Genomic DNA, 20,070 nt, shown 5'->3' with positions numbered 1-20,070 from the left:
ATGAGGGCCTTTTAGGGAGGAAGGAAAAGTCAGTTTGTTTTCCGACATTCAGTTCAGTTCAGTTCAGCTCAGTTGCTCAGTCGTGTCCAACTCTTTGCAGCCCCGTGAACCATAACACACCAGGCCTCCCTGTCCATCACCAACTCCTGGAGCCTACCCAAACTCATGCCCATTGAGTCAGTGATGCCATCCAACCATCTCATCCTCTGTCGTCCCCTTCTCCTCCTATCCTCAATCTTTCCCAGCATCAGGGTCTTTTCAAATGAGTCAGCTTTTTACATCAGGTGGACAAAGTATTGGAGTTTCAGCTTCAACATCAGTCCTTCCAATGAACACCCAGGACTGATCTCCTTTTAGAATGGACTGGTTGGATCTCCTTGCAGTCCAAGGGACTCTCAAGAGCCTTCTCCAAAACCACAGTTCAAAACATGAATTCTTTGGCGCTCAGCTTTTTTTATAGTCCAACTCTCACATCCATACATGACCACTGGAAAAACAATAGCCTTGAAATGTGTCTGGGGAAGAGGCGTTGGTTCCCTCTGGCCTGCAGGCTGTGATCACTCCCTGCTGCCCTCTCTCTTCAACAGCCTGGGGTGCGTCTGCATTTTGTGGAGCTGGGTTCCGGCCCTGTTGTGTGCCTCTGCCATGGATTTCCTGAGAGTTGGTTCTCTTGGAGGTACCAGGTAAGGGAAACTGGGAGAAGGTACACCCCGGTCAAGTGAGGGGAGAGAAGATGGTGTGACCCAGCCTTGGACATCATTAAGAAGCTGACACCTTGCTGTGGAGCATCGTCTCCCAAGGATGACCATGATATCGCTGAAATATTGGGGTCAGAGATGGCTTCTGAGCTCAGAGCTATGCTGGTTCCTATACTCCCTTTGCAGATTTCATAAAGGTAGATTTCCTCAAGATGCTTTATGCCACCTGCTGGGAAGTCTCTGTAGCGAGTATAAAAATCTGCAAGGTCTTTGCTAGGAAAGCTGCTGTCTCTGGTAGGTGCAGAGGCGCATTAGGTGCAGTGTACAAACCCTACCACCATCCATGGCAGCCCCATCGCAGTGAGATTCCAACCCCATGGCAAGGATTCCAGGTAGTGTCATGTGGCATTTAGAACCGAGCCATTTATAAGAAGCAAAGAGGGAGTGTCCAAAAAATACTGATGAGGCCACACCGGAGGGGGTCTGAAATGTTTGTGTTCTAGATCCCTGCTCTGGCCCAGGCGGGTTTCCGGGTCCTCGCTGTGGATATGAAAGGCTACGGAGAGTCCTCCGCTCCTCCTGGTGAGTTAGCTGTTTTACAGCTGTTCCTGCGTTGGTCATGCCCTCTGGCTGTCTGAGCTCTCCAACTGCACTATCTTCACCTGTTCCCATGTCAGAGCAGGCAGCCCTTCCAGGAGGTCTGACTCCCCCCCTCCCCTCCCAGCTCCTGCAGTGTCCATGTCTGCGCACTTTGGGCCCCAGATGACTCTGGTCCTCATACTCTGAATGAATGTAAGAAACCCAGCGATCTGTGCCCCCAAGGGAGTCTCCTGTGAGTCAGTGAGGATATAGGGTGTAATTGGTACCATCCAGCTTCTTCCATCTTGCAGAACTGAATCTCTGTACCATTAACCAGTGACTCCCCATTCTCCCTCTCCTCGGTTCCCACACAAGCTCCCTTCTGCTCTCTGATTCTATAAACTTGACCAGGTACCTCATCTAAGTGGATCATACAGTATCCATCCTTTTGTAATTGACTTATTTCAGTTAGCATAATGTCGTCAGGGTTCATCCATGTTATATCCTGTATCACAATTTCCTTCCTTTTTAGGGATGAGTAATATTCCATTGTGGGAGGCTCAGGAGATCAGTGATAAAAGAATATGCCTGCCAATGCAGGAGCCTCAGGAGATGCAGGTTCAACCCTTGGGTCAGGGAGATCTCCTAGAGGATCTAGGAGCCCACTCTAGTATTCTTTCCAGAATAATCCCATGGACAGAGGAGCCTGGCGGGCTATAGTTCATAGGGTTGCAAAGAGTCGGACACCACTGAGGGACTGAACACACACACACACACACAATATTTCATTGTGTGAACAGACCACAGTTTGTTTATACATGCATCCATTGATGGACACTGGGATGGCTTCCCCTTTTGGCTATTGTAAATAATGCTGCAATTAACACAGGTGTACAAATATCTCTTTGCATTCCTCCTGTCAGTTCTTTGGCTTATATACCCAGAAGTGGAATTACTGAATCATACAGTAATTTGTAGGCCAGATTCTTACTTAACCCAGCATCTATGGGTCCTAGTGGGAGCCCATCTGATGATGTCAGGGCCTATGAACCCTTGAGACCACATGTGGGTTTATGAGCATTTTCCCTGGGAAGAGAGGAATCCATTGTATTTTTAAGATTTTTTTTTTTATTAGGACAATTTTTAAAGTCTTTGTTGAATTTGTTACAACGTTGCTTCTGTTTTATGTTTTTGGTTTTTTGGCCACAAGGCATGTGGGATCTCGGCTCCCTGACCAGATATCGAACCTGCACCCCCTGCATTGAAAGACAAAGTCTTAACCACAGGATTGCCTAAGAGTGCATTGTCTTTATCAGTGTCAGAGGGATCCTCAGCCCCCAACCTTCAAGAATGCCGTGTGGAGGAGGGAATGGGAAGCAGTCAGGTGTGGAGCAGAGTCGCTGGTCCCTCTGTCGTCAAGGATGCTCTTAGCAGCCTAGAGAGCCCAGGCGGTGGCTCACCACCCCTTTCCTGAGCTGCTGCAGCCACATTCACATTGCCCTGCTATGCTGAGTGGGAAGCCCGCTGACATGGGCTGGGGGTCTCAGGCACTCAGGGGCCACCTCCAGGCCACTCAGCCTATCACGGCAAGAGTGTGCCTCTGTGACTGTTCCCTAAATGTCATCATGTCAACTCAGCCTCAGCTTACTACCTCTTGAACGACACAGAAGCATTCTAGATAAAAGGAAGGACTCAGTCCAAATATTCAGAAAAGATGTCTAAGGGTTTTTTCTTTAATTATTTAAGTGTTTATTTTTATTCATCTCTATTGTAATCTTCCCTGAATCCCTTGTACAGACTATATCACTCTAATCATGTAATAAGATACTTTTTTTTTTTGCAAAGAGGCCTTTTTTAGTTTGTTGGTAATTTTTAATCACACAAATTAAATTAAATGTTTCTTTTATTTATAATTGCAGAAATAGAAGAATACTCCTTGGAAGTGTTAAGCAAGGTAAGAAGTGTCTTTGGGTAACATCTGTAACTTCTTTTCCATCCTGTGTTTTCATTCATAAAAAACAGAAGTGTGATTTAAGCTCTAAGAATGCAGCATTTCACAGCATTTGGGTATAAGTTCTTTCTGAAAGTTGAAATATTTGAAATAATAGCCAACATTTACTGTATATCAAGTAGGTTTTCCCAGGTGGTTCTAGTGGTAAAGAACCTGCCTGCCAAAGCTGGAGACATAAGAGATGCTGGTTGGATCCCTGGGTTGGGAGGATTCCCTGGAGGAGGGCATAGCAACCCACTCTAGTATTCTTGCCTAGAGAATCCCATGGACAGAGGAGCCTGGCGGGCTACAGTCCATACAGTTGCAAAGAGTCATGACTGAAGCAACTCAGCATGCACACACACCCTGTATATCAAGTATTTTTCTCAGTGTTTGATGGAAGAGGAAATTGAGTATGAGGGATCATATAATTTGCCTGAGGTCAACAGTTTTAGAGCCAGGTTTGAATTCTGTAGTAGCTCCCCTGCTCCTGCTCTTAACCACACCACCATATCACCTTTCCATCCTGAGAATTTTTAAAATATCACTTTATTTTGGTAAAGATATTTTTGGTCAGACCCTGGGAGTGAGTGTGTGGACTGGAGACTGCAGTGGTCTTCCTATTCTAAGGCATAAGCACCATTAGGAGGGGGACCCTCATCTCAGAGCTTGCACCCAAACCTCCATCAGCCCTAGAGCAAAAGCAAAGGCTGGAGGGACCAGGAGGAAGAAACAGCCTTCTGTGTGGCCTGAAAACTGCTGATGCCCCTGGTTATGCTAAAATTACAGATGCTTCTTACTGGCAGGATGAGGGGACCGTGGCCTGCCCAGGTATAAGCCAACCTGTCATACAGAAAAAGTACACTTAGTGAGTTTTCCAGTGGAGAGTTACCTGGGTCGACCCCTGAGAATATGTATGGATCCAGGACCTTCCTTCTGGAAACGATTTCCCCAGGACCAGAGATCCTTCAGGGAACTGTGAGAATGATGCTGTTTCTTGTTAGAAATGAAACGGTCCCAGGAACAGCACAGGATTCTGGCTGCCCTGGAATTGGTGACCTTGACTTCTCCTGGCCTGTGAACAGCCTCTGTAAGTTGCCAAAAAGCAAAGCCCATGCTCTGAGTTGCTTCCAAAGCAGAGTTGTAGACTCAGGAAACAGCAGCCCGTGCTCAGGCAAGTCTGAGGAACCAGTCTGAGAACCCGGAAATCAAGGGAGTAATAAAGAAAGAAGGAAGTGGAGAGACGCTATGAATAAAACTTTAGTGCCAAGGGAGTGGTATGGACAGTATCAGCTAGGAGGAGAAGGTAAAGGGGTTCCTGCATTTATTTCATTTCCCACATTCCTCCTTAATCGTTTTTCTTGCTGATGGAGGACTCAAGTCATCCCAGTCACTGTAGCTGGACCACAGTTCTGCACCCTTCACCCCTTAGAGATGCTCTTACATCAGACAGTCTGTTGGTTCCTCATCAGGAGCCTCATGGGTGCTGCCACTTTGCATGTCCTGGAATTTCTGGGAATCCCTCAGCTAAGTTCCCCATTAGTGTGTACATTAGTCAGCTCAAGCTTACATGACAAGACACCACAGACCAGAGGGCTTAAACCACAGAAGTGTATCTCTCCCCTTTCTTGAGGCTGAAAGTCTGGGATCTGGTGCCAGTAGGCCCAGGTTCTCGTGAGGGCCCCCCTGGCCTGCAGGTGACTGCCTTCTTGCTGTGTCTTCACACGGCAGGGAGAGAGAACCAGCTGTCCGGGGCTATTCTTATAAGAACACTAATCTTCTTGGCTCAGGGCCCCACCCGTATGGGCCCCGTATATGCAGCTCTGTAGACCCATTGTACTGAGCAGAGGCCCTTCGCGTTGGCTCAGACAGCAGAGATGGTGTGACAAGGGAGTCTTTTCAGAGAAGCGGGGCTGAGAAACAGGAAGCCATAGTTGTTTTCCCTTTTATATTGGATTAAGGCTCACCCTAATGACCCCATTTAACTTCATCACTTTTTAAATGACTCTACCTTCAGATATTTAATACAGCCATATTCTGAAGTACCAGGGGTTAGGGCTTCAGCATATGAATTTGGGGGTGGGATTGGGGGTGGGGAGGACACAATTCAGACTGTAACAAAGGCAAACACAGTAATTCCAACCTTGAAGCTGCTGAGTTGGATGGCCACAGTTCTGATTTTGCTGTGTGTTTTCTTTCTTAGGACATGATCACCTTCCTGGATAAGTTGGTAAGTTAATTATCTTGAACTGACCTCTTTGGAGAATTCTGTTTGGGGCTGGGCAGTTAAAGAAAAGATATAGCCCTAGAAGCTGTCATTTGTCAGAGCTCTGAAGGGAGTGGCACAAGCCGGGGAAGTGGGGGTGGTGGGTGGGAAGGGACCACAAAGACAGGTTTGGAGAATACACAGATGAATTTGTTTTGGTTCTTGTTTTATGAAAAGCATCTTCCGAGGGATAGGATATCTTTGTTGGCTTTAAGCCAGGTGGAGAGCCTTAGTGCCAGGTTAAGAAGTTTGGAAAATATCCTAATATTCCCACAGTGCTTCCTAGGTGGCTTGGTGGTAAGGAATCCGCCTGCCAATGCAGGGAATGTGGGTTTGACCCCTGGGTCAGCAGGATCCCCTGGAGAAGGAAAATGGCAGTCCATTCCAGTGTTCTTGCCTGGGAAATCCCATGGACAGAGGAGTCTGGCGGGCTACAGCCCATGGGGTCTCAAAAGAGTTGGACATGACTTAGCAACTGAACAACAGTGTTACACAACTTTTAAAAAGTTACACCCCTTTTGAAATATTTAAAATCTAATGCCTCCACTTAAGGTGGTTTGGAATGTTTGAGCATATAATGAGGCTCAAGGTCTACTGAAGGTCGAATCTTTTGCCATCTTGGGCCTAGCACATTCTAACAGATTTTTGTGATATCCTGTTCTCAATGGTTGTATCATTCTTTTAATGATTGTGCCCTACCCACTTCCTTCTAGTGGAGCTGGGAAGGATCTGAAGGCCCTAAATATGATCAGTAGGTAAGGTAGAGGAGGGAGCCCAATTTTAGGTTGGGGGCTGTCTGCATGCTAAGTCACTTTGGTAGTATCCAACTCTTTGCAACACTATGGACTATCCCACCAGGCTCCTCTGTCCATGGGATTTTCCAGGGAAGAATACTGGAGTGGGTTGTCATGCCCTCCTTCAGGGGATCTTCCTGACTCAGGGATTGAACCCGCATCTCTTATGTCTCCTGCAGTGGCAGGTGGGTTCTTTACCACTAGCACCACCTGGGAAGTCCTTAGGTTGGGGGACCTGGGTCTGACCTCCACCTGGGACCTCCACCACTTATCATCCGTGCAGTGTGGGCAAGTCTCTTGACCACTGTGAGCCATCTTCTCATTTGCAAAATGTGTGTTAGAAGAGCCTGTGACACAGTAGGTCTTCCATGGAAGGGAATGTGGCCATTCGCGGTTACAGCAGCAGAGAAGAGGAAGATGCAGGGAGAAATCAGGAGATATAAGATGCTTTTGAGGCTCTCCTAGCTACTTAGATGAGAGAAGATCCCAAAAGAATGGGGAACAGAATAATAACCACTCAATGGGAGAAGAGCACGGAAGGGGAGGGGAAGTCATTCTAACTTTAAGACAAATAGGAGGAAAGAAGGTGAAAAAAATTTTGATTGGAGAGAAGGTAGAGAGGAAATTCATGGCCAGTGGCCTCAGTCTTCCAAGAAGATTTAAAAGGCCAGTCGTTTGTGTGGCAGGTCTGTGGGGCCCACATGTGGGGACAGAGGTTTCAAGACAGTGGACTTTGGAAGTAGTTGCTGTGGTTGGACCTCAGGGGAGAACCAGGCCTCCAGCTGTCAGCACCTATCCCCCATCCCAGGAACCTGCTCACACTCTTCCCCTTTCTTTGTCCTCCTAGGGCATCTCTCAGGCTGTGTTCATTGGCCATGACTGGGGCGGCATGCTGGTGTGGACCATCGCTCTCTTCCACCCCGAGAGAGTGAGGTAATTAGGCAATGGGCATCAATAGTTTGGGTCAGACTAGACTTGAATTCCCTAAAATGCTTCCTCAGGTCTTGAGTTCCAGAAAACATCTTGAAAATGGTAGGTTGTTATCTGAGAAGGTAAAACCTTATTCCCTTAGCCCACTGGTGTGTGAGTAGCATTGAAAAAAATGTTCACAACTCAAGTGTTGCAAGTTTTATTTGCAGCAAAGTGAGGACTGCAGCCTGGAGACAGTGTTTCAGATAGCTCTGAGAAACTGCTCTGAGGAGGTGAGGGGGAGCCAGGTTGTATAGCAGTTTTGCAACAGATGGCAGATGTATGGCAGAAACCAGCAAAATATTGTCAAGCAATTATCTTCCAATAATTTTTTTAAGTTGATTGTTAATTAAAGGAAATGAGATATCTCAAGTTAGGGAATTGAGCACTTTTCCATGTATGGGAAGACGCAAGAGTCTGGGCTCACTGAAATCATTCCTTTGACATGTACTTCAGCTGTCTAAGGCCAGCATGCTGTTTTTACATCCTGAGTTTTCTCAGGGCTCAGCATAGGGAGTGGCTACAGTCTGGTGGCTCCTAGATGGTAGGTATTCTTTCTTTCCTGAGTTCCCTCAGGGCTCACCTGCTCACTTTGGAGGGTTGCAGTTGCTGGTGACTGACATCCTTTGTTTACTGATATGGCAGAAAATATTCCATTTCTTAGTAGGGACAGTTTAATGAGCTAATGTCTTAGGCACAAGGCCTGTCTCAGTCACCAGTAATGCAGTGAATAATGCTGTGCCCAAGTAGCCAGAATGCAGGACTTTGAGGGGAGTGGGTGAGGTAGCAGGGATGTCAGCTTCATAGAATTGAGGACCAGGAGAGACTTTAGCCCTGGTCGGAGTCAGAAAACACAGCGTTCGATTTTGCCCTGAACTGGCTATGTGACAACTCACTTCACCCATTAGGCCTTGGTTTCTTCAACCACAAAGTGGTGATTGCCACTCCTACCCGACTATTCCAGGGCTTCCCAGGTGGCTCTGTGGTAGAGAATCTGCCTGATAATACAGGAGCTGCAGGAGACACAGGTTCAGTCCCTGGGCTGGGAAGATCCCCTGGAGGAGGAAATGGCAACCCACTCCAGTAGTCTTGTCTGGAGAATCCCATGGACAGAGGAGCCTGGAGGGCTACAATCCAGGGGGTTGCAAAGAGCTGGCATGACTGAACGACTGAACATACATACACACACACACACACACACACACACACACACACACACACACGGCTACTCCACCTGCAGAATGCTGTATGGAAGTCAGGTTGGAGTATGTTTCATGATCCTGATCACATCACTCATAATCATTGCAGAATGGCATTTCAGGGCACCCATGGGAGCTTTCAGATGACCTGCTTTGAACCTGGAGGGTCAGGCGGTCTTTGTGGCCACACACCACTTGAGTTGGTAACTGCAGTTAAAGCCTGTCTGACCTCCCATTTCAGCCTTCGATCTTAGCAAATTAACTAAAACATCATCCTTAGCAGTCATCTCTGTTTCCCTAACTCACCCAATCACTTTTTATTTGGCAGAGTTTATACAAATGGAAACACTCGAGAAACTTTCAAGATATTTATGCTCAGTTCAACCCCAGTTCAAACAGTTGGGTGCTCTCAAAGACCAGAAAAAAATCAAACATTTCCTAAAATAGTTTTAAAGTTTTTGTGCTCTGTTCTGATCGCTTCAGCTTCTCTCTCTGTTCTCTCTCTCTCATTCAAAAGCAAGGTAAGAAATAAGCTCTTAAGAGTCAGTTTCACCAAAAAGTTACTCTGGAGACTGTGTTAGGTGCTTCTTCTTCCTTTTTTATTTATTTGACTGCATCAGGCCTTAGTTGTGACTTCGTTGCCGTTCAGCACCGTGGGGTCCTAGTTCCCCGACCAGAGATTGAACCCGCAGACCCTGCATTGGAAGGCAGACTCTTAACCACTGGGTCACCAGGGAAGTCCCTAGATGCTTCTTGAAGGGAACAAAAAGAAATAGAGCAACAACAGATGGTCTCCACATTGTTGTTGTTCTACTAAACTTAGTCTCTCTCTTTGTCTCTTTCTCTCCTGTGAGAATTTTAAAAGTTAAACATGAGCCAGGTGAAATTTTGTGCATAATAACATCAGATCTGAGACACGCAGGCATGCTCTGGTTTCCTGTTTCTTTTCTCCTTGTGCCGTTTCCACCATGTCTGCTGTTGACTCTGGAGCAGTAGCTTCTCCTCCATCTGCGCTCATCAAATCAGCCCTGTTACCTTATTCCTGGGAGGTTGTAAGGGAGCTGAGACCCTCTCAGGGTCTCACATCTCTGGGTCTCCAGAGAATGGGACAGTGCATCTCTGGGTCTGGGAGCATCTTTTATTAAAAAATATTGTTGACAGCACTGATCTCTGCCTTTCTATTCAGACAAAGAGTGAAGGAAAAAGAAAAGGCAACACTTGATGTGGAATATTTCTTTGAATCGTGGTTTTGCCTTTCTACTGAAATAAGCTTTGGGGACCTATTTAAAATAAGGATGTACTCACTTGTTTGTTTTCTATCCTCTCTTTAACAATCACCTAAAGATGCTGCTGCCAGGAGCTATGGTTCAGCTTTTTCTAATCTTAATGCAGTTTATATGTACTAATTAGTCTTTAAGTATTTACATGCTATCATCTCATTTAGTGATGGTTTTTTAATATGGAATAAATAATGTGTCAAAGTGATTAAAAAAAAAAAAAACCCATTCTGTCCAGAATATTTAGTAAAAGTTACAGTTTCTTGACTTGTGACTTAAATAACACTTAAAATGGGTTCACTGTGGTATCATTAGAAGCCTATAGGCATAAATATAACTTATCTATACCATAACCTGCACTAATCATGGCTATTGAACCTTTGAAATGTGGCCAGTTTTGAACTGAGATTACTATAAGTAGAAAATGCCTTCCAGATTCCAAAGACTTAGTATGAAAAAAAGAATGTAAAATAGCTTCTTAATAATTCTTAATATTGATTACATATCAAAATTATTAATATTTTTGATATATTGGGTTAAATATTAATGTTTCGGTTAACATTAAATTAAAATTAATATCAAATTAATTAATATTAAATATTGTTTAAAATTAACCTCACATGTTCCTTTTTGCTGGTTTTAATTTGGCTACTGTGCTATGCTTAGTTACTCTGTCGTGTCCAATTCTTTGTGACCCTGTGGACTGTAGCCTGCCAGGCTCTTATATCCATGGGGATCCTCTAGGCAAGAATATTGGAGTGGGTTGCCATGCCCTCCTCCAGGGGAATCTTCCCAACCCAGGAATTGAACCCAGGTCTCCTGCACTGCAGGAGAAAATTTTTAATCATATATGGTTTGAATTATATTTCTATTGGCTGGTATGGAGTAAGACTTACCAGTCCTTTCTCTGATTATTTCTTTTGCCCTGATTATCCCATTGCTCCTATTTTATATATAAAATAGGTATATTTTTTATATATCTTTTATTTTATATATCTTTTAAAAATATATTTCATATATCTTTTTTTTTATTTCATATATCTGCTTTTTAAAAAAAAAATTTAATGGGATTTTTTTAACTGTTTATTTCGGGGGGTTGCTGTGCCTAGCGGCATGTGGGTTGTTAGTTCCCTGACCAGGGGTCACACCCACACTCTTTGCATTGGAAGCACAGAGCTTTAACCAGTGGACCACCAAGAAAGTACCCTATATATCTGTTTCTTTCTTAGGAAAAAGTTTCCCCAAGGTAAGAGTGGGATATGGAATTCTTGCCAACCAGCCAAGCTAACTGTGTTCCTGGCCAACTTCTGTTAGTTCTACATTCATGGGATCTTTCAAATTCACCCTCTCTTTTATTCCTATGGGAAGCCTAGTAACTCAGATGGTAAAGAATCTGCCTGCAATGCAGGAGACCCAGCTTTGATCCCTGGGTCAGGAAGATTCCCTGGAGAAGAAAATGGCAACCCGCTCCAATATTCCTCCCTGGGAAATCCCATGGACAGAGGAGCCTGGCTGGCTACAGTCCATGGGGTTGCAAAGAGTCAGACACGACTGAGCACAGACGCATGTATTTGTCTAGGCTTCCTGTTAGGCCACAGGAAGCTCCTGGAGTATTGGTTTTATGTTTTCTCTTCCCTGGTGTGTGGCATGGAATTACACTCCACACAGAGGAAACAGTGAGTGAAGGAAGGAAGAAAAAATGACTGTTTTTAAAATCTAGAGAAAGATTACACTATGCTCTTATTCTAATCGAGATAGATATACTGTATGTAACATACATGAGGGCATGTTTATGTGGCTGTCTTTGTCGAAGGCAAGTAGGTGAGAAATACTGCAGTTATGGTTGCCGGGGAGAAGGGATATTAGGAACTTTGGGAAGGTCGTGTACACACTGCTATATTTAAAATGTATAACCAGCAAGAACCTGCTGTCCAGCACAGGGAACTCTGCTGAATGTTACATGGCAGCCTGGATGGGAGGGGAATTTGGGGGAGAACGGATGTATGTATATGTAAGGCTGAGTCCCTTTGCTGTCTGCTTGACACTACCACAACATTGTTAATTGGTCATACCCCAGTAAAAAATGTCTTTGGTTCTATATTGGGGTATATAAAATAAATAAAAATTAAATTAAAAAAAACAAACAAACATAGGACTGGAGAGTCAAGAAGGGTGGTTTAGTTTTAGGTCCAGTTCTCCATGCACTGCTGGAGTGAGATCATGTATGTGGCACTCCACCACTCCGAGCTCACGTTTTGACACATAAGATTCTTTCTGGTCCTTGCAGACTGTCTTCTTATGGGGTCTGTGTCTTGACGCCTCTTCTTCCCACAGGGCAGTGGCCAGTTTGAATACTCCCTTCATGCCGTCAAATCCCAAAGTGTCCTCCATGGAGATCATCAAGGCCAACCCTGCCTTCAATTACCAGCTCTACTTCCAGGAACCGGTAAGTTCAGGGTCCTGCCAGCCCACCAAGGGTTTTGTTCTTTCTCCTTCCTCCCTCCTCCCTGATGGTCTGATCTGTCTCTGCCCTCTTGAGTTTTCTGTGGCTTCAGTGAGAAAGATGTTCACAAGTAGGCTCAGGTGAAGCTGAGCTCAGCTGGTCCTTCCTGGGTGATGGCACATTTCTGCATGTGTGTGTGTGTATTTGGGGTGTTGATGGAACAGCAGTGTGGTGGACGGGGTTCTTCTGCTCCTCTGAAATGGGGAAGTGGGGGCTGAGCGTTCGTTTGGAGCCACTTCTTCTTAGTTCTCTGGCTGAGCGGCTGGTGAAACCCACCTCTGGTTGTAAGCACCACCTCCCGGCTTCCTGCCTGGGACCTGATATGTCTGTGTACTGAGGAGGGATGTTTATAGTTACAGACAGCACCGGAGCCTAAAAGCCCCTCACCAGACCCCTTGCAGATGTCCTTTGAGAGATGTGGGAGGCTTCTAGGGATCACCTGTGTGCCTCAAAGCCAAGGATGCCTTCCAGAGTTGCCTCTGAGGGTTTGGGTGCTGTGTGATGCATGTGGCTACTTTCCACCTGACCCTGGATTCCCTGAGAGCAACGTCGTGCAGCCTGGCTGCCCCCCTGCAGCTGCCCTCATCTGATCCTCCTCCGTTTGTGGGCTCTGCACTCTGATGCCCAGCTGTGTCTGGATAATTCCAGAAAGGATAAAAGATGCTCCCTAACACTCCAAAGAGAGGAGGATGGATCGAGTTTATTGATAAAGATCATGACAGCATCTCACCACATCTATCATCCAGCCTTTGCCTGTCTGCTGCTCTTGTGTGTGTGTGTGTGTGTGTGTGTGTGTGTGTGTGTGTGTGTGTGTGTGTGTGTGTTCAGTCGCTAAGTTGTATCTGACTGTTTGCGACCCTATGGACTGTAGCCTGTCAGGCTCCTCTGTCCATCGGATTTCCCAGGCAAGGATACAGGAGCAGGTTGCCATTCTCTTCTCCAGGGGATCTTCCTGACCCAGGGATCAAACCCACGTCTACTGGATCGGGAGGATCCCCTGGAGTTAGAAATGGCAACCCACTCCAGTATCCTTGCCTGGGAAATTCCATGGACAGAGGAGCCTGGCAGACTGCAGTCCATGGGGTTCCAGAGTGGGACACAGCTGAACATGCACTCATGCCCGCAGTATCCCATTGTGTGTGTATTTGGCTCATCCATCTTCCCTTGATGGACTCTTGGGTTGCAACTCCTGCTGTTTGGGTGCCTATTTGGCCAGGTGGTTCTGTTTGCATCATCACATGGCCTTCTCTCCCATCTTTTCAGCTGAGCTGGCTCAAGGAGTCTTACTCAGTGGCCTGGGACCAAATACTCGACTGGGTCAGGATGCTGACCTTGCCTTGTCTGTCTTCAAAGCCCTCACACCTCCTCTTCAGCCACACTCAGAGGGAGTTTGGACTTTATCTGTGCATCCCGTGCATCCGAGCAGGGAGGGGAGGGGCAACCCAGGATAAGCTCAAGGTCAGAGTGACTTCAGGGGAGGGGGAACGATGCTTACTAATTGTAGAGCAATGATTTTTGTTTCAAAGGTTGTTACAGTCATTGTGGAAAAAATCAGTACCTTTATTGTTCTGTGGTCACTGTTTGGGGCTGGCTTTGTTCTTAAGGACAAAGCTTCTTGCCAGGGAAGTGTTCTATATTCAAATTAGTGATCTGGCTACTAGAAGACCAGATTGAGTGAATCCAGTATCTGGGGCTGGTAGGATGGGCCCCAAGCTGGGTCTTAAGGAGAAACCATGGCGGCTGATGAGTCCCTCCAGCCTGTATCAGGCAGGAGATGGACAAGCCATGTCCGCTTCTGTCTCCACACTCAGTTCCTCATTTGAAAAAGGTGGGTCTGGTTGGATAGTTTTCATCCAGGTAATAGCTTTAAAGATAAGCTGAATTCAGGCCAATAAATACAACATAAAGCAACTCTTTGATTCAGGGGTGGGCAGTGGGAGCCCTGGACTTCCCATGTGGCGCTAGTGGTAAAGAACCCACCTGCCAGTGCAGGAGATGTAAGAGACTCAGGTTCGATCCCTGGGCTGGGAAGATCCCCTGGAGGAGAGCAAGGCAACGCACTGCAGTGTTCTTGCCTGGAGAATCCCATGGCCAGAGGAGCCTGGCGGGCTACCATCCATAGGGTTGCAAAGAGTCGGACACGACTGAGTGACTCAGCACGCAGGCAGGCACTGGGGGTCCCCCTTTCTCACCTACCCTGCACCACCACCAAACCCTCCTACCTCCCCGCCCCAGCCGCCACCTCTCTCCAGCCTGCAGGTGGCGTCCGTGAGCTCTCAGGGGTCCACGCTCCTGTCCCCAGCCTTCCCACCTCAAGTTCTTTCGGAGAACCTCAAGATGTAGCTTAGACAAACGCCACGTTGAGATCCAGCTCTTTGAACTGTTAGCCGACATGTATTGTCCTGTCCTGGGAACTCGCCAAGTCTGGTGGAAACTCAGATCAAAAGCTGTGTTTTTCTTCTCAGGGAAGGGATTATGATCTCCACCTTTTTGTAGGAAGAAAAGAAGGAGGAGGAGGAGGAGAAGGCGGTGGCAGCTCAAGGCAGCAAAGACAAATAGAATCAGCTGGGTGACTTCAGTACGACCTGTTCCATTTTATTTAATCTTAAGATTCTGACCCTGGGGACATCTTAGCATGTCCAGTGTGTCCTATTAACCCTGTCCTGTCCCACCCCCAACACTGCTTCCTCTTTATTTCTCCTTAACAATGTATTTATATTTTTATTTCTTTGGAGAAGACTTTATGGTGCCCATGGGTGTCCACGTGTGTGTGTGTGTAAAACCATAGCTATGGGCAGATTTCAAGCACCAGACACACTTTCAGGTGTTTAACCAGCTGAGAAACTGGAGGATAGAGAGAAAATGGGGAGGGGGGGAAATTACAGGTAATTAAGAGAGATGGTTTTGAGATAGAAGGAAGGAACCTCGACATCCACATCCACATTACCCTTGATGTTTTGAATCTTTCTTAATCCCTAGAACACAGTAACTCCTTCAGCTACAGAGACTGCTGGTGGTTTGTTACATCGTTTATTCTTTAGGTATTTCGTGCTTGCTATCTAAAAAAAAGTACTGAGTTGTCTAAAATAAAAAGTCAGATCCCCCTTCACTTCTGTAGAACTCCCTACTATGAACAGCTTGGTGAGTATTTCCCAGATGTTTTAAAACTATACTTTTAAGTGTTCCTGTACTTAAGCATATTGCTGCTCACTCTCTCAGTCGTGTCCAACTCTTTGCGACCCCACAGACCGCAGCACTCCAGGCTCCCCTGTCCTTTACTATCTCCCCAAGTTTGCTCAAACTCATGTCCATTGAGTCGGTGATGCCATCCAACCATCTTGTTCTCTGTTGCTCCCTTCTCCTCTCATCCTCAATCTTTCCCAGCATCAGGGTCTTTTCCAGTGAGTCGTCTCTTCGCATCAGGTGACCAAAGTATTGGAGCTTCAGCGTCAACCCGCCCAGTGAATATTCTGGGTTGATTTCCTTTAGGATTGACTGGTTTGATCTCCTGGCTGTCTAAGGGACTCTTAAGCGTCTTCTCCATCCCCACAGTTCGAAAACATCAATTCTTTGGCACTCAGCCTACTCTATGGTCCAACTCTCACATCTGTACTTGACTACTGGAAAAACTATAACAGACCTTTGTTGGCAAAGTAATGCCTCTGGTTTTCAGTACACTGTCTAGGTTTGTCCACCAGGGAAGTCCCAGAAATGCAAAATTTTATTCAAGTCAAATTGAGGACTGTAATCCAGGAACAGTCTCTCAGAAAATTCTGAGAACTGCCCTACCGATTAGAGGTCTAGACACAGTTACAGTTTTTGAGACAGAGGGCTGTATATTAAATGATGTCTTATCAACAGTTTACACAATCTAGTGAATCATCATGGTTCATCGTGGCCCCTTACAAGGTCAAGGTTGTCTTTTAAGGAGTTGTCTTGTTGATGTGAGAAGAATGTTGTTCTTTGTGGTTGAGCAGGTATTTCTGCTGATGGGGGTTTGTTCCATGTCTTCATTAAGATACACAGTGCACAGTGTGGGGGGAGAAGAGGTCGAAAGGCACAGAAAAAAAATTTTATGTCTAAATTTTTCTTGTCCTGCCATAAAATCTGCATTTTCTTTCACACTTTCTTTGGTGAATAGGAGCTTACAGTAGAGGGCAAAAAAAAATAAAAAATAAAAGCCATGCAACACTGTTTATAATAGCCAGGACATGGAAGCAACCTAGATGCCCATCAGCAGATGAATGGATAAGAAAGCTGTGGTACATATACACCATGGAATATTACTCAGCCATTAAAAAGAATTCATTTGAATCAGTTCTAATGAGATGGATGAAACTGGAGCCCATTATACAGAGTGAAGTAAGCCAGAAAGATAAACACCAATACAGTATACTAATGCATATATATGGAATTTAGAAAGATGGTAACGATAACCCTATATGCAAGACAGAAAAAGAGACACAGATGCACAGAACAGACTTTTGGACTCTATGGGAGAAGGCGAGGGTGGGATGATCTGAGAGAACAGCATCGAAACATGTATATTATCAAGTGTGAAACAGATCGACAGTCCAGGTTTGATGCATGAGACAAGTGCTCGGGGCTGGTGCACTGGGATGACCCAGAGGGACGGGATGGGGAGGGAGGTGGGAGGAGCTCAGGATGGGGAACACATGTAAATCCATGGCTGATTCATGTCAATGTATGGCAAAAACCACTACAGTATTGTAAAGTAATTAGCCTCCAACTAATAAAAATAAATGAAAAAAAAATTAAATGAAATGAAAAAATAAATAAATAAATAAATAAACTAGAAAGCATATGTTAAGAGGTGGGGGGGACAAAGTAAAAAAAAAAGAAAGAAAAGAAATCTAACAGTTTACAATTTAAAAATAAATGTAATGTAAATTTTAAATTTACATTTAAAAATAAATAAATAAAATAAATAAAAGCCACAATCCATGTGGTCATTTACAAGACAGTCCCACCAAAGTCTTTATCTCACATTCTTTCCTTTTTTCTCCTCTCTCCTTCTCATCCATCTGGCCTTTGTTGGGATGTACTTATTACCCAGGCTATCACAGTGGGAATAAAAATATAAATAAGATACAGTGTGTGTCCCTAAGAAATCCCCAGGCTTGTGAGGGGAACAGATCCCAAACTAGACAATTCTCATGCAGTCAAATAACTTTTAACTGCTAGGTAGTTAGAATAGGAAAAAGAAGTCCAAAATGGTGGTGGCTAAAAGACAAAGAAAGGGAAAAGCCCTTGAAAATGGAGCAAAAGAAAATCCGAGTCACTTTTAACTATGGAGGCAACAATAACAACAATAATCACCATTTATTGCCCTCTCTCCTATGTATACTGTACCAGGCATGATCAGAAACGGGCATTATCTCCTGTTATCCTTATAAAACTCCCATTTTGCAGATGAGGAAACTGAGGCTCTGGAAGATTAAGTTGCCCAGTTAATAAGGAGGAGTAGTGGGGCTGCTCTGGTGGCTCAGTTAAGAATCTGCCCGCAATGCAGGAGACCCAAATTCGATCCCTGGATTGGGAAGATCCACTGGAGAAGGGAATGGCAACCCACTCCAGTATTCTTGCCTGGAGAACTCCACAGACAGAGGAGCCTGGCGGGCTATAGTCCATGGGGTTGCAAAGAGTTGGACCCAACTGAGTGATTAACCTTTCAGTGGGGCTTGAAACCTTGTTTGTTGGATTCCAAAGTTCATCCTTTAATCCCTCTGATCAGGAGCACAAAGGGAGGAGCCCCACCCAGAGAACTGACCGGAGGCTTGTCATTGGTCTGTGGGACTTAAAAATAGAGTATCACCTTTTATAAATTACAGAGAGCCCGAGAATATCAACAGGGCACACCACCAGTGTACAGATGCTCTGATCTCCCCCCTCTGGCCCTCACCTTTGTCCTCATCACCCCTGTTGATCTGATATGCTTTCACGTGGGTGGACAGACTTATTTACCTTTGTGTTCTCTTCGATTTTCTGGTTGACCCTTTTGATATTCATTTGCTCTTTTACGGACTGTTTGAGCTCTGCAGCCTGTCCAGACCTCTGACCCCATGGAGATTCCTGCACATGCTGAGACATATCCGAAGCTCATGAACACCAAGCTGTTTCCCAGATGGGGGCTGCTCACAATAAATAAGAATGATGGGGCTTCCCTGGTAGCTCAGTTTAAAGAATCCACTTGCCAATGCAGGAGACACAGGTTCGATCCCTGATCCAGGAAGATCCCACGTGCTGCAGGGCAGCTAAGCCAGTGGGCCACAACTACTGACCCAGTACTTTAGAGGCTGGGAGCCGAAACTACTGCACCCACATGCTGCAAATACGGAAGCTCGGGAGCCCTAGAGCCTGTGCTCCCCGACAAGAGAAGCCACCACAAGGAGAAGCCTACACACTGCTGTGGAGAGTAGTCTCTGGGGGCTTGTCGCAGCTAGAGAAAAGCCTGAGCAGCGGTGAAGACCCAGCCCAGTCAAAAATAAAATAAATAAATAAGAAAGCAAAGAAACCAATAAAAAGGGGGAAGAAAGAAGACAAAGAAGAGTGATGACCTGTGGTAACATGAGGGGCCTTTACTGAGCACACAAAATGCACTGCCTTCCATGGCTGTTTCTGGCCTCGACATTCATCACGTCACTGAAGGCCATAATTGATTCTCCATCGTGAAGGAATCTCATGCTTGTCAAGGGATTGTGATTAACATGCCAACATTGCTTTCATCAGAAAACCTCAAACCGCCGATGCAGCGCTGCTGGATGATAAATGTTTCGTTGCCTGCAGTGCCGCTCTCGTAAATCCAGAGCTCTCGTGATGTGCAACCTACACAATAAGCAAGCGCAGGGTAGCAGGGCCTCTTAAAGTGTTCAGGGTCCGAGGGCCACCGGCACACTTGGCCAGCCTGGCTTACAGGACCCTCCTCTTAAAACAGAGCAGGACCCTGCTAGGGTCCGTGCCCCAACCCCACCCATATGGTCTGCCAGCCTTTTGTCTGTGGAAAACTGTAGTCAGAGAATAAGTTTAATCAGACAAGTGAGAAACAGTTAAAGCAAAGGAAGAGAGTCAGAGGAAACCAAATAACAGTAATGTACTCATTAAGCACAGTTGAGGACCTTTAGTTCTTTCTCAAGGGTTGTAGATAATATTCTGAGTCATCTCCCGTTAAGTTGTCTTATAGATACTGAAATCCCAGGTAGAAGATGTTAACTACATGATAACCAAACTATAGCCATGACAGAAGTTGCCGCAATTCCAAGAACTGAGCTCAGAGAAATGGAAACAAATGGACCCTGGAACTGAAGACTGACTGTACCTAAAATAATCAAGATGATGCTGTTTGGACCACCTGTAACCAATTTGAAAGTTGACTATCAGAGATGACTGTGCTTTTCTGCATGTAGTTCCCCCACCTTCTGTCTATAAAAGCTCTTGCCCACTGGTTGCCAGTGGGGATGGGGGAGTCAGCCTTTGGACAGACATCTGCCACCCTCCCCCTCTAGTTGTCAACATCTGAAATGAAGCAAACTTTCCTTTCCACCAACCTGGCCTGTTTATTGGCTTTCGAGCAGCAAACAGCCAGACCCCACACCCACCTTTCGGTAGCACTCTCTGGGAATGTTACTTGCAGGAGACGAATAAACCTTTCACTACATCCAGCTTCTGGTCCATCCAGGACCAGTCACAGATGCCCCCGGAGTGAATGTTTTCCTGCTTTCTCAGGGTGGACCACGGAGAGCAAACGAAAGACCCTCTAGGATCCAGGAAGAGCAGA

The 20,070-nt window shown here is 45.7% G+C and overlaps 1 protein-coding gene across 1 annotated transcript in view; it reads left to right on the top strand.

Annotated features, from left to right (window-relative positions):
• EPHX2 (epoxide hydrolase 2) overlaps positions 1-20,070 on the top strand; it is a 54,210-nt gene that overhangs the window by 22,385 nt on the left and 11,755 nt on the right. The window contains exons 7-12 of the mRNA XM_061163838.1: positions 588-683; positions 1,202-1,280; positions 3,197-3,231; positions 5,471-5,497; positions 7,175-7,260; positions 12,107-12,218. Of these exons, the coding sequence (XP_061019821.1) occupies positions 588-683; positions 1,202-1,280; positions 3,197-3,231; positions 5,471-5,497; positions 7,175-7,260; positions 12,107-12,218 (435 nt within the window). The remainder of the gene's footprint in view (positions 1-587; positions 684-1,201; positions 1,281-3,196; positions 3,232-5,470; positions 5,498-7,174; positions 7,261-12,106; positions 12,219-20,070) is intronic.

This window comes from Dama dama, chromosome 16 (assembly GCF_033118175.1).
Source record: "Dama dama isolate Ldn47 chromosome 16, ASM3311817v1, whole genome shotgun sequence".
Classification (NCBI taxonomy): Eukaryota; Metazoa; Chordata; class Mammalia; order Artiodactyla; family Cervidae; genus Dama; species Dama dama.
Note: the sequence above shows the minus strand (reverse complement) of the source record. Positions and strands in the feature narration are given on the sequence as shown.